Source organism: Podarcis melisellensis (assembly GCF_964234715.1).
Source record: "Podarcis melisellensis genome assembly, chromosome: 12".
Lineage (NCBI taxonomy): Eukaryota > Metazoa > Chordata > Lepidosauria > Squamata > Lacertidae > Podarcis > Podarcis melisellensis.
The window spans coordinates 16313458-16327491 of NC_138544.1; the positions used below are offsets into that span (position 1 = coordinate 16313458).

At 44.6% G+C, this 14034-nt stretch overlaps 2 protein-coding genes across 4 annotated transcripts in view; one reads left to right on the top strand and one right to left on the bottom strand.

Moving 5' to 3' along the window:
- ABHD5 (abhydrolase domain containing 5, lysophosphatidic acid acyltransferase) overlaps positions 1-7305 on the top strand; it is a 31429-nt gene extending 24124 nt beyond the window's left edge. Inside the window, exons 5-7 of the mRNA XM_081883039.1 lie at positions 2671-2782; positions 4039-4225; positions 5957-7305. Coding sequence (XP_081739165.1) covers positions 2671-2782; positions 4039-4225; positions 5957-6046 — 389 coding nt within the window. The 3' untranslated portion in view covers positions 6047-7305. The remainder of the gene's footprint in view (positions 1-2670; positions 2783-4038; positions 4226-5956) is intronic.
- Positions 1-14034, bottom strand: part of LOC309353632 (uncharacterized protein) — a 143928-nt gene that overhangs the window by 21728 nt on the left and 108166 nt on the right. For 2 of the 3 annotated variants that reach the window (XM_081883097.1, XM_081883098.1), the window contains one exon: positions 10811-11396. In XM_081883097.1, the coding sequence (XP_081739223.1) occupies positions 11320-11396 (77 nt within the window). In that variant the 3' untranslated portion in view covers positions 10811-11319. Of the gene's footprint in view, positions 1-10810; positions 11397-14034 lie in introns of those variants that run through there. The other variant, XM_081883099.1, reaches the window with a different exon arrangement.

Genomic DNA, 14034 nt, shown 5'->3' on the forward strand with positions numbered 1-14034 from the left:
TTGCATCGCAAGAAGAAAGCCCATAGGGAAATCTCCGGGGACCTCTTTTAAATGCTGGTGGTGGGGAGCAAAGCCTTTCCCCCCCTCCGGCCTTCAGAAGAGGTCCAGGAAGGCCGGCGGGGGCCGAAAGGCTTTGCTCCCCACCGCCAGCATTTTAAAAGCAGTCCGGGATAGCAGGGAAGCGCTTCCCGCTATCCCGGACGGCTTTTGAAGGCAGGCGGGGGGAGCAAAGACTGGACCTCTTTTGAAGGCTGTCGGGGGGCAAAAGTCTTTGTCCCCCCTGCCTGCCTTCCCGGGGGCTTTTAAATCGCCCCGGGACAGCGGAGAAGTGCTGGTGGGCATTTTAAAATCGCCCCGGGACAGCGAAGGACTTCTCCGCTGTCCCGGGGCGATTTAAAAGCCCCCAGGAAGGCAGGCAGGGGGGACAAAGACTTTTGCCCCCCCGACAGCCTTCAGAAGAGGTCCAGGACCTCTTCTGAAGGCTGGCGGGGGGCGAAAGTCTTTGCTCCCCCCCCCCCCGCCTGCCTTCAAAAGCCGTCCAGGATAGCTCTCCCGGGAAGGCAGGCAGGGGGGAGCAAAGACTTTTGCCCCCCGCCGGCCTTCAGAAGAGGTCCCGGGTTTTTTTAAAATGCTGGCAGCATTTTAAGATCGCCCCGGACAGCGGAGAAGTCCTCCGCTGTCCCGGGGTTTTTTAAAATGCTGGGGGTGGGAAGAAAAGCCCTTGTCGTCGTCCCCCAGCCTTCAGAAGAGGTTGGGGGACAGACTGTCCCCGGACCTGGTCTGAAGGCGGTTTCCATAGGAACGCATTGATTGATTTTCAATGCATTCCTATGGGAAACCGTGCTTCGCAAGACGAAAAACTTGCAAGACGAAAAAACTTGCGGAACGAATTAATTTCGTCTTGCGAGGCACCACTGTACCAGCAACTCAGCATTGCTTGGCAATCCTAAGAAACAAACAAAGTCAGTGCAATTTTGATTCTGTCCACCTTTTAGGTTCAAAGTGGTGTCCAGTTGTATCCAAGCATTACACTTAAAACCATTCACTCATCCAGTGATCTCAAAGTTGCCAGGAACATCATCTTCAACTATCAAATGCTTGGGTAGAATCATAGAATTGTAGCGTTGGAAGGGACCACAAAGATCATCTAGTCATTTATTTATACATACATACATACATACATACATACCCCGCTCATCTGGCTGAATTTCCCCAGCCACTCTGGGTGGCTTCAAACAAAATATTAAAAACACACTAAAACATAAAATATTAAAAACTTCCCTAAACAAGGCTGCCTTCAGATGTCTTCTAAAAGTCCAATAGTTGTTTATTTCCTTGACATCTGATGGGAGGGCTTTCCACAGGGCGGGCTCCACTACTGAGAAGGCCCTCTGCCTGGTTCCCTGTAACCTCACTTCTCGCAGGCAGGGAAGTGCCAGAAGGCCCTCGGAGCTGGACTTCAATGTCCGGGTTGGACAATGGAGGTGGAGGTGCTCCTTCAAGAATACAGGGCTGAGGCCGTTTAGGGCTTTAAAGTCAGCACCAACACTTTGAATTGTGCTTGGAAACGTCCAACCCTCTCAATGCCAGAATTTTTGGCCCAATGTGGTACTCGAATCGACAGCCCTAAGATTAAGAGTCTCATGCTCTACCAACTGAGCTATCCCAGCTGGGTGAATTGGAGCGTTTTCAAATTCCTTCTGAATGTCAGTGATCAGAGAGGCAGATGCACCTCACCAGGGAAGGCATTCCACATAAGCAGAACTGTCAATGAAAAGGCGCTGTACACACCAACTGGGCAGCCCCCAATGGCAGCACCAGACCAAAGCTTCACCGGCTGCTCATAGGGTATGAGATGGTTGATACTGGGAAAGACAGTTTTTTTAGGTACTTGGGTCCCAAGCCATTTAAGGCTTTTAATGCAAGAACAAATGCCTTGAACCTGGGTCCAGTAGCTTGCTGGTAGGCACTGCAGTGTTTTTAGGACACATGATCCCAATGGGCTCCCCCACTCACTGTCCAAGCAGTCACATTCTGCACCAGTTGGAGCTTTTGGGCAGTCTCCAAGGGCAGCCCCACATAACAGTGCATTGCAGCAGTCCAGATGGCAGGTCAGAGAATGGACAGCCGAAGGCTGGCTGTCCCACTCCAAGAACAGCTGTAGCTGGTGCATTGGCCTAAGCTGAGCATAAGCACTCCTTCCCTAACTGCTTCTGCTTTCCAGCTAACTCACATGCTGTAACGATGTATTTATTCCATTATATGAGGAGGAGACTGCCATCTGCAGTGATGCTCAGTGTGTGCAGATACTACCACTCTGCCTAATTGCTCGGGCCTGTGCCTCTCTCACTAGAGTAAAGCGGAGATGGGTATCAGGATCAGCCATGTTTAATTCTCCTTAAGATGACAAAACTGTTGTGAGCTGCATTCTCATTGGTGTTGAAGGCTGCGGGTAATCGGTGACGGGGGCACATACTGGAGGCCGGCAGCCCACCATTTGTCTTCTAGCTGCTGGGTGGAGGGACAGATCACTCCGGAAAGAGAGAGAGAGATGGAGATCTTCATTCTTGACGATCCACAGCTACGAAGCACCATTGCTGATCATTTTTAAAGCACCACCCTGCACCCACCTGCCAGGTTCTAATTCTTTTTCGCCTTGATTCACGACAGGATTGAGCCTTGTACAGCGCATTAGGCCTGACTTCAAGAGAAAGTACTCGTCCATGTTTGATGATGACACGGTCACTGAATATATCTACCACTGCAATGTGCAGTCACCAAGGTAAGCATACGTTAGCAAGTCCTAGATGCTCACAGCAGTAGCAGCAACATGGGGCGGCGCAAGTGATGTAGCGTAGGTTGCCAGCTAGAATAACCTTGACCGTGATATCCTTGCCCAGCCAGGATGCATAAGAGGCATTCTTATGGGCTTCTCTACACGTGCAAAACTCTCTTGCCCTAGCAGGCAGGCAAAGTCTACTTCCTGGAAAAGCTAGAATTTCCTGTTTAAAGATGGCAGGGAAAGTTAAGTGGGACTGAAGTACAACTTTTTCTTCTACATGGCTTAATATAATAAATGGGGCGTTCTATTGTGGTTTTTAGTAAACTGTAGAATAAATTGCCTTTTCACCATTAATTAATCCAGCTGATGGGTTACAAAATCCACTTTAATCATCTGGGGGCTGTTCAGCTCAGCAAACTTTTGGGATGAGAGGTCTTGAGGTTGCTTTGCCAGCCCTCTGGTGCCATTTTGATCGAACATTTGCCGTACACTTTCCATGGTATTACGATTTTAGCACCCCATCCCGAGGAAACTGCTTCTTATCCATGGAAATAAAAAAAATTCATTCCAGTAGCACCTTAGGGACCAACTAAATTTGTTATTGGTATGAGTTTTTGTGTGCATGCACACTTCTTCAGATACACATGTTTCGACTATGGAAGACCAACACGGCTACCTTCCTGTAACTTATCCATGGAGAGAGAGAGAGAAAGAGTTGGTGGTACTACCACCTAAGCATCAATATGTCTTTCTTTTTGCTGTGCTATACTTGCAAGGCTCCTGCATTATTGCTGTGCTTATTTAAAGCATTAAAGAGCAGTAGTCTCGTAATCTGGTGAACCGGGTTCGCTTCCCTACTCCTCCACATGCAGCTGCTGGGTGACCTTGGGCCAGTCTCACTTCTTTGAAGTCTCTCAGCCCCACTCACCTCACAGAGTGTTTGTTGTGGGGGAGGAAGGAAAAGGAGAATGTCAGCCGCTTTGAGACTCCTTAGGGTAGTGATAAAGCGGGATATCAAATCCAAACTCTTCTTCTTCTAACTTCCGGAAATGTGTTTCTGTATGGATGTTTGTGCTAATGGGAAGCTTCAAACCTTTATGTGTTTTCTCACTTTAAGTATACTTCACATATGACAAAACTCAGAGAAGGCTTTTTTTTAAAAACAAGAACTGTGGTGTTAGGGAATAGCAGATTGATATAGGCCAGGTACTCTCTGCCCGAAAATTCAGCTTCGTTTTTCATTGATATCTTTTAAGTGGTGAAACGGCTTTCAAAAACATGACGGTTCCCTACGGATGGGCGAAAAGACCGATGCTGCAGCGGATTGCCCACATGCACCAAGACATTCCTATCACTGTGATTTATGGAGCACGATCGTGCATAGATGGCAATTCGGGGACCACCATCCAGTCTCTGCGACCAAATTCATATGTGAAAACGATAGTAAGTGGGACATTCTAGATGCCGTGTTTGCTATTAGGAATTCGCCTGCTCTTATCGTCTTTCAGTGACAGCTTTAGGATTGTAAGATCGCAGCGTAAAATTAAAACCCAAAATGAAAAATGAAATTTCCCTTTACAACGCTTTGCCAGCACTACTGTAAGACTTCCCTACCTTTCTTGCATAAATGCAAAATGTAATATGTGTCCTTTAGATTGATTCAGAACTTCGTTTTCCCTGCTGCAGAGAATCCGTGGTTACAGTAATGCTGGCTAAACTCCCCTTGCTGAACAGATAAGGGTGAAGAGGATTTCTGCCCTTGACCCTTTAACACTTGCAAATCTTTCGGGTTTGGGAAGAGCCATTTCTGCAAGTTAGGCTACTACACTTACACAGATACACCTTGCCACAGCCACTGGCAAACATCAAAAATGTGAATTTCAACAAAATGCTGCTTCAAGAATATTATTCTATCCAGCTTCAGCATGATTGCCATAGGAAAAAACCCAATAAATCTAAAACTGATTTCTCCTCTCCCCCCACCCCAAATCTATTTTTTGCATAGTACGTGTAAGAAACACCCCTGAAGAGTAACACAACTTTTGCATTTCCTTTTTAAAAGTGATTTTTGCCTTCATCAAATTACTCTTACAGCTTCAGTTACTGTTTGGGGCAAACTAGTTTAAGCACTTGTGATTGTGGGGGGCATGAGCAGGGAGATCATAAACAAGAATACCATCATCTTGTTTCTAAAATTTATTTAAATGAAGTTTGTTTATTTAAAAGTGTCTCCTGCGTACTGAGTTTTGCACAAAAATAGAGAGAATAGAGCCTTTGCCTGCTGCACTACAGTCTAAAGAAAAAGTTGAGTCAGAGAGAAAAGAGAAAATCGGGGTGGAAGGAAGGAATTAAGCATTTTGCGTTTTAGTATTCCTGTCACAAATTCCTCCTACATCCTGTTTGGTTTTGTTGACTTTATCAGCTGGAGACAGAATTCAAGTTGAAATTAAAATTACGTGCGTGAACAGTGACTTGGTTCCTTATCATTGCGCTGGTGCAAATTTTCAGCAGTGTGCTGGTATCCCAAACTGGAAAAGGGGGATGATAGTGGCTTGCTTACCTCAGAACCTTAAAAAGTTATGGCTCTACAGAGCCACCTGTGTCAAAGCAAGCAGGAACTGGATAATAGTTGGATCTTTTACAGTGGGGCTGCAAGTAAAGGCAGAAACCCTTGACCTGAGTTTTTGCCCATGCTGTCGTAAAAATGTGGATTTTGGGAGAGGATATATTTTCGTAGGCGATCGCCAACGAAGCCGTTCTAAGAGTAAAGTCACTGATAGACCTAAGTAGCTTAAATCAATTTACTTCAGTGGGTCTGTTCTGAGTACAGTCGTACCTCGGAAGTCGAACGGAATCCGTTCCGGAAGTCTGTTCAACTTCCAAAACGTTTGGAAACCAAAGTGCAGTTTCTGATTGGCTGCAGAAAGTTCCTGCAGCCAATCGGAAGCCCCGTTGTTTGTTTGGGTTCCAAAGAATGTTCGCAAACCGGAATACTCACTTCCGGGTTTGTGGCATTTAGGAGCCGAAATGTCTGAGTTCTGGGGTGTTCGGGATCCAAGGTACGAGTGTATGACTTAGTTGACATCACCTTAAATTTAATCACTAGGCTAGGAAAAGCTCTTTTTCTTGCAAGTACCTTAAATTGATTCCCCCTCCCCTTCTCCTCTTCTATAGGCTATCCTTGGTGCTGGTCATTATGTGTATGCCGATCAACCTGAAGACTTCAACCAGAAAATAAAAGAGATCTGCAATTCTGTGGACTGACAGCATTCTCTTCTTTGCAAAAGCCAGACACAATTGCAATTAAAAGCAATACTTTGCAGTATATTATAAAAGATAAGGAATACAGAGGTTTAGCAAGCAAACACAGATTTTGCTTGCACCACACCTTTCAAAACGTTTGCACAATTTAAACCATGCAGTGCCTTTTGCTGAGATGGGGAGAGAAAACTTTGTACATTTTAGTTGGATGCTGTTCTTTATATATTTAGATAAGGTGTTTGTCTCTCTATATACATATGTTAAACACATTTAAAAACTGGATTTTAATTTTTTTTTTTGGAAGAATGTAGAGCTTTTAAAATGGTGTTCTACACATACAGCGAGCGTTTCAACATTCTTAATAATAATATACGTAGCAAAATTGCAGTTTGGCTACTTCAGCATTCAGAACCCATACATTGTAGCTTCTCAGTTTTTCATTGTGATAGGAAGGATTTGCGTAGGATATCTTCACATTTTATTGTACCTTATGAAGTGGACTTTGCCAAAATAATTAACAATGATGAACACCCAGGAAAAGAACAAACGTAGGAAAAGTTAGGGAAAGACTCAAGTAGTTATATTGGAACCTTTGTTCGCTGCAGTAACTGTTGTTCTTGGGTCTTTGGTTTCCTAGGGGAGCTGCATATTGTGGGATGCTAATATTGCTAATGCTTTTGCTTTTAAAGAGACAATGTAGAATCCAGTGGATCTGAAGACTAATTGCCTTCACACAACCTGTTCATTTGGTGATAAGATTATTGCAAGATCTACTTCGGAACTGATTCTCATGTTTGTACAAGTTGGGATAGAATTCCATGTTTAATTAGTCCTTGGATAAAGTGGTCTCAAAGTGTGAATATGCTTTTTCTTATAAACTATTGGAATTTTGAGCCAGTCTGACTGGAAAATGCCTAACAGTCAAAAACCCAGGTATCCTGTAAGACGAAGGTGTTTTAGATTAAATAAGACAGATGAATCAAGAAACCTAATCTTACCTCAAAATGTTTTTATTAAAATACTTGATTTTATGCAGTGTTTTTAAGAAGAGCTTATTTAGGCTCTGGTTCTTTACAGAACTGTATGTTTTTAGGTACTTGGTTAATAATAAGATAAGCTGTGGGTTTTTGGTCAACTTTACAGCAATGGAATGCTTGTAAACCAAACTGTCTGCACAATAACTTATTGGTTAGCTTTTGAATGTTGGAATAACTACTGAATCTTCAATCTTTCTTACATAAAGTTTTTGAACCAGTCTGAAATGATGCTTGAAAATCAGTTATTTTGCTATCCCTTAAAGATATAATCTTGGGTTGTATTAGAGTAATGGACTGTGTTCCCTGGCCAAGAGATAACATACCATATTTTTCAGTCTATAAGACACACTTTTTCCCTCCTAAAAAGTAAGGGGAAATGTGTGTGCTCATCTTATGGAGCGAATGCAGGCTGTGCAGCTATCCCAGAAGCCAGAACAGCAAGAGGGATTGCTGCTTTCACTGCACAGCGATCCCTCTTGCTGTTCTGGCTTCTGGGATTCAGAATAATTTTTTTCTTGTTTTCCTCCTCCAAAAATTAGGTGCGTCTTATGGTCTGATAATACGGGACTTCCCTGTTGCTATGATAAACTCAGTCACCGCAACTCCTTGATCACAGTGTGAAATTGATGCTGAGTATTGTCACCATTGAACAGTCCAGTTGACAAATCAGTAATGCAGAACCTTTCTTTTATTTTAAGTGCATTTCTCAAGCTAAGGAGTTGCGTAATTAACGGAGAACTCTGACGACTCCGTGGCAATCAGCAGTTGTACATTTACAGCTGCTTCCCTAAATGCTGGCTAACCCAAAAATAGGCAGCGTGTTTTTGAACAAATATCATTTATTATGTTACACAGGCACAATGTTTGACACTCCACATGACGGGTTATACAGTGCTACCTCTGGTTAAGAACTTAATTCGTTCCAGAGGTCCATTCTTAACCTGAAACTGCTCTTAACCTGAGGTACCACTTTAGCTAATGGGGCCTCCTGCTGCTGCTGCCGCGCTGCTGGAGCACGATTTCTGTTCTCATCCTGAAGCAAAGTTCTTAACCCGAGATACTATTTCTGGGTTAGCAGAATCTGTAACCTGAAGTGTATGTAACCTGAAGCATCTGTAACCTGAGGTACCACTATATCTAGTTGTGTTTCTCCACTGATGGAAGGCTCTTTGATTCAGCAGAAGCTTCCTTGTTTGGATAGGAGGAAGAGGTTTGTTGGGTCCCCCCCCCCCGAAAAAAAATTACCCTTCTCTTGCAAAAAACAACAGCAATCACTATAGACACCTCTGTCCCCTTTAGCAATAGCTAAACAGCAGGTACAATATCCTAGCGCTGTAGTAGAACCCATTGTGTCCATGGGAATTACTGTTTTAAACAAGGCAGATTGTCTGTTCTTTGTGGGACTGGGATCGAGGGAACCAGGGTTCAAATTATTTTTTTGCATACCACCCTCCATCCGTAGAGCTCAGGGCAGTTCACAACATAAAATGGCAATATAAAACCCACAAAATAGATAATAAAATCAAGAACAGCAACAAACTGTTGCCCCCTGGCAACACGTTTAAAAGGCCATCGGATGTCAAATCAGCCCAAGGCCTGGTTGAAGAGAATGTTATTGCCTGGCGCCTAAAAATGTATAATGGAGGCACCAGCCGAACCTCCCTGGGGAGACCATTCCACAGACGGAGAGCCACTGCAGACAATCCCAGCACTTGGCTCTTAGGTGAGACTGACTGGCCCATCTCACATTGAGGTTGTGAGGATAACAGTGCAGTGGTACCTCAGGTTAAGTGCTTAATTCGTTCCGGAGGTCCAAACTTAACCTGAAACTGTTCTTAACCTGAAGCACCACTTTAGCTAATGGGGCCTCCTGCTGCCGCTGTGCAGCCAGAGCACGATTTCTGTTCTCATCCTGAAGCAAAGTTCTTAACCTGAAGCACTATTTCTGGGTTAGCGGAGTCTGTAACCTGAAGCGTATGTAACCCAGGGTACCACTGTAAAGAAGAGGAGGAGAGCCAGTGCTATTTTTTTTCTAGAATAAGAGGTGCCAGAACTCACCATGTTCTCTTATAACAGCAATGGTGCCCACCTGAGAGGTGCTGGAACTGAATTCCAGTGAGATCTGGCTGAAGAATCCCTGAGGAAAAGCCATGTACGTCACTTTGAGTTCTGTGGAGGAAAGGTGGGATAGAACAAAATTAGGATTGCTATCTGCTTATGAGCTGCATTTTATAGTCGTCATGACAATCGGCAGTGAATTCCACACCCACCGTCTGTAGTAGCCTCTTTCAGGGATGATACCAAGGGTGTAGCAGGGTAGCTGGAGCCATGCTTAGCCCTTCGCTTGGAAACTGATTGTCAGGTAGTGGTGTGGTTGCTCGAGAGCAAACAGGCAAGACTCCGATCTGTCTTTTCCAGGCTTTATGATTAGTGCAAACTATTTACAGGGATGCGGGTGGCGCTGTGGTCTAAACCACTGAGCCTAGGGCTTGCTGATCAGAAGGTCGGCGGTTCGAATCTCCGTGACGGGGTGAGCTCCCGTTGCTCGGCTCCAGCTCCTGCCCACCTAGCAGTTCAAAAGCACACAGTGCAAGTAGATAAATAGGTACCGCTCCGGCGGGACGGTAAATGGCATTTCCGTGCGCTGCTTTGGTTCGCCAGAAGCGGCTTAGTCATGCTGGCCACATGACCCGGAAGCTGTACGCCGGCTCCCTCGGCTAATAAAGCGAAATGAGCGCCGCAACCGCAGAGTCGGCTGGGAGTGGGCAGTCCTTATACCTCCTCCAGCATAACAGTCACGTGACACCCAACCTTCTCCCTTCCCTGTGCCTAAACCTACTGCGCAGAATGGGCGCTGGCAAAGGGGTAATTCCCTCCCCTCCGGTTTGCTCAGGCTCTGTGTTGAGGCTCTCCCTAGCATCCCCTGCTCCCCCCACTTCCTCTCCACTGGAGGTGGGGCTTCCCTCCTCACCAGAGGAGGAATTCCTTTGCAAGATTTTCGGAGGTTCCCTATAACACAACTGCCCTTCCACCTCTCGCCTCTGAGCTGATGGCGGTTCCCTGACACTGATCCTCCACTTCTGTTCATCTCCCAAGGCCATTTTGACCTAGCCAAACTTATTTTTTGTATCTGGAGAAAATGAGTGGAAAGGAAGAATTGCTTATAGGCTATGTTGGCGTTATGAGGCAAACAAAGCTTTGCAGTCCCATGTCGGCCTCCTTACAGGTCACTGTGCCAAAACAGGCCCTTTACACAATAGTTGCTATGTTACAGCCTTGGGTCCCAAATGTTAACATCAAACCTGCACTTCCCAGAATCAAGTGGAGATAATTACTGTTCCGCCAGGCATTACCAGCTGGATGAATGCACCTTTGCCCTGAGTATGTTCTGTTTTAAATGTAACTGCTGGGTTTTTGTATGTGTTAACTCTTTATTATAAGAGGAGATTAAATAAACATAAGAACAACAACAAAATAAATAGGAATTTCCCCCCAAAAAAGTGAGCAACAGAAGGAATGAATTGATGAGAAAAGAGAGGAATATATACATATATATTTGTTGTTGTTTAGTCGTTTAGTCGTGTCTGACTCTTCGTGACCCCATGGACCAGAGCACGCCAGGCACTCCTGTCTTCCACTGCCTCCCACAGTTTGGCCAAACTCCTGCTAGTACAGTAGCTTCAAGAACAGTATCCAACCATCTCGTCCTCTGTGGTCCCCTTCTCCTTCTGCCCTCCATCTTTCCCAACATCAGGGTCTTTTCCAGGGAGTCTTCTCTTCTCATGAGGTGGCCAAAGTATTGGAGCCTCAGCTTCATGATCTGTCCTTCCAGTGAGCATTCAGGGCTGATTTCCTTAAGAATGGAGAGGTTTGATCTTCTTGCAGTTCATGGGACTCTCAAGAGTCTCCTCCAGCACCATAATTCAAAAGCATCAATTCGGCGATCAGTCTTCTTTATGGTCCAGCTCTCACTTCTCATTTCCACTCACTTCCATACATCATTAATATCTATCTATCTATCTATCTATCTATCTATCTATCTATCTGAATGAGAGAGGTTTTATTTCCACAGATTTATAGGTTTAGCTGGACGTTGCAAACCAGCTGTGGCATGCTGTGTGTGCATCAGATTAAAAAGCTATGGCCTGACACAGGAAAGACTCCCCCTGCTGCTGCCACCAGCAACGTTCAGTGTAAACCAGCTTCCTTCCTCTAAAGTCACAGGAGACTCACCATGTTTCAAAGAGATGTGTGAACACTAATCTCCTCTTTCCCCTCCTCAGAGCATCTCTCCTCTCCACTTTTTCCGGCTATAGCTGTGAACAAGAAAAGACAGGGAAAGTTAATGTTTTTTTCTGCCACTTGTGGGTGAATCTGAGAAACCTACATGTCTTGCCAGAGTAGTTACCGCTGAAGAAAAAAGGAAGGCATGGAGATCATTACTTCAGAGACACAGGGATGGTTTGGGGTTTTGTTCTTAAGAGGCAAAACACACACAAATGTTTTGCATTCTGCAGTTCTGCTTGCAGATTCCAGCTGCATTTCGAATACTTTTCAAAACAAAATGCCACAGGAATGTTTGGCACTAATAAATGGAACTGAACGTATTGTTGGTGTTGATTTATTAATCTCCTTCAAAATGTATTAGCTGTCGTGTGATGACCGTTTCACTGCTAATTTTGTGTGCTGCAGAGTATGTGCATTGAGTGAACAGCTTGGCTCTACCCACTCCAATTTTTTTTTATTTTTTTTTACTTTTTCTAACTTTATGGATTACTTGCCAAACAGATTGGGTAGGCTTTCAATGATCTTGATCAGGGGGCTGTCAGTTCCAAAACCAGAGCTACTTCCTCTCCCCTATTTTGCATAAATTGGCTTTAATAATAATAATAATAATAATAATAATAATAATAATAATAATAATAGTGTCAGACAACATTTGTAGACTGGAACTAGGAAACCAGTTTATGGTAACCTGGAAAAGAATGTGACTATCTGGCTGGAACCCTGAACAGCAGCACTCCTGTGACAGATGGGCAACCATTTTGTTGCAGGCCTCGCTCCTGTTGATAAAGGACAACTTTTTCCATACTAATGATTCCTTATAGATTGCTGAATATCAGTATGCTACATACATGGAGGTACTTAGATTTTCATTTGGATAGACATGAAACTGTGCACATGCCACACACTTAAAGCACCTTGCTTCCTTCAAAGTTTCCTGGGAACTGTAGTTCATTATGGGTGCTGGGAACTGCAGCTCTGTGAAGGGGTAAACTACAGTTCCCAGGATTCTTGAGGGGGGTGCACTATAAATGTACGGTGTTTATGTAGCCTGATTCTCATTCACCTTGTACATGCAAAAGACCTGTGATGTAGAAGCATTCTAGCAAAATCACTTACAGTTATTGCAGTATTAATATTATTTCTCTAATGAACACATGGAAAGATCTGTGAAAGGAACCTATAGATGAAATTACAGGCAATTTTGTTTCTTCTAATACCCCCTTTTTTAAGGGGAAAAAACCCTTTCTTTTAACATTCTAATTGTGTGCCACATTGAGAGAGTCAAGAGAATATACAGAAGCTATTTTAAATCAGGAACGTTTCATTTCCTGCTCACTTCCAGCCCATCTTAACAAAGATTTCAAATGCACTTGTGGAGTAGATGGGAATGTTAAGAGACGCTTGGAGGCTGACAGGAATATATATGAGGCAAACAACGAAACTTAAGACAAGTTAGTGCAAATAGGTGGCAAACTAATGCAGTGCTTCAGAATTGGTGCTCATTTTCCAGACAGGATCCTGCAGTAATTTATTACCTACATGCAGTAATCCAGATTTCCACCTTCATTTATATCGCTTTTTAGCAACTGTCAAAAAACCACAGCGTCAAGCAAGATCAGTTCAAGGCTGCCATGATGATGTTATCCTCCAAACTTCGCCACTTTGAAGGAGCATGAGTCAGACCAGACGCCATCCGTGAAAAAAGGCAGAACATTACCTATGAACTCTAGATGGCTTTTGGCTTGTTTTCAGTAGCTATCTATTGTCTGAACATCAAAAAGAAAGTGCAAGAATTAATCTCCGCTATCATAACCCACAAAAAGAGGCATTATTATAGCAGCTCAAAGCCACATACCGGCCATTCAGGGAGAGTGTGAAGCAAAGGCCAGTCAGGAACTTGCTGCCCTCCAAGATGTTGTTGAAGTCCTCCTCCCATCACCTCAGAGCAACAACATCTGAAGGGCCATATCTATGCTCTAAAGATGTGCCGGGACAAGGGTGCAGCTGGTTTTTAATCTAGACCTGTGTCACAGGGTCCATAGTTTTCACCATGGGCTGATCTGGATTTTACAAGAGATGGGCCTTCATGGCTGCTGGAAAGGGCTGTGGTTCTTCTAAAAGGCAATTTATGTACAGTGGTACCTCGCAAGACGAATGCCTCGGAAGACGAAAAACTCACAAGACGAAAGAGTTTTTCGTTTTTTGAGTTGCTTCGCCAGATGATTTTCCCTATGGGCTTGCGTCGCAAGACGAAATGTCTTGCGAGTTTGTTTCCTTTTTCTTAAAACCGTTAATACCAGGGTGCATCCGTGCTACGCAAGACGAAAAATCCACAAGACGAAGAAACCCGCAGAACGAATTACTTTCGTCTTGCGAGGTACCACTGTATGCCACTACTGCAACCCATGTTTCGTTAGCCCAAAAATGGAAAATGAGCGAGGTCCCAATCAGGGCTGTCTTAAGCATATGCGGCACCGGGGTGCAAAGATCTGCCTAGCGCCCCCCCCCCAGGTTGCCCAGTCCCAGGCGCACAGGAGGGCAGAGCCGGACCGCCGCCTCAGCGTCTCACTGGCTCGGTCGCCCCCGAACTCGCGGCACAGAGCTGCCCGCAGCAGAAAAGCCCGCCACGGCACTCCAACCGACAGGCGGGCTCTTCCCCTGACTCAA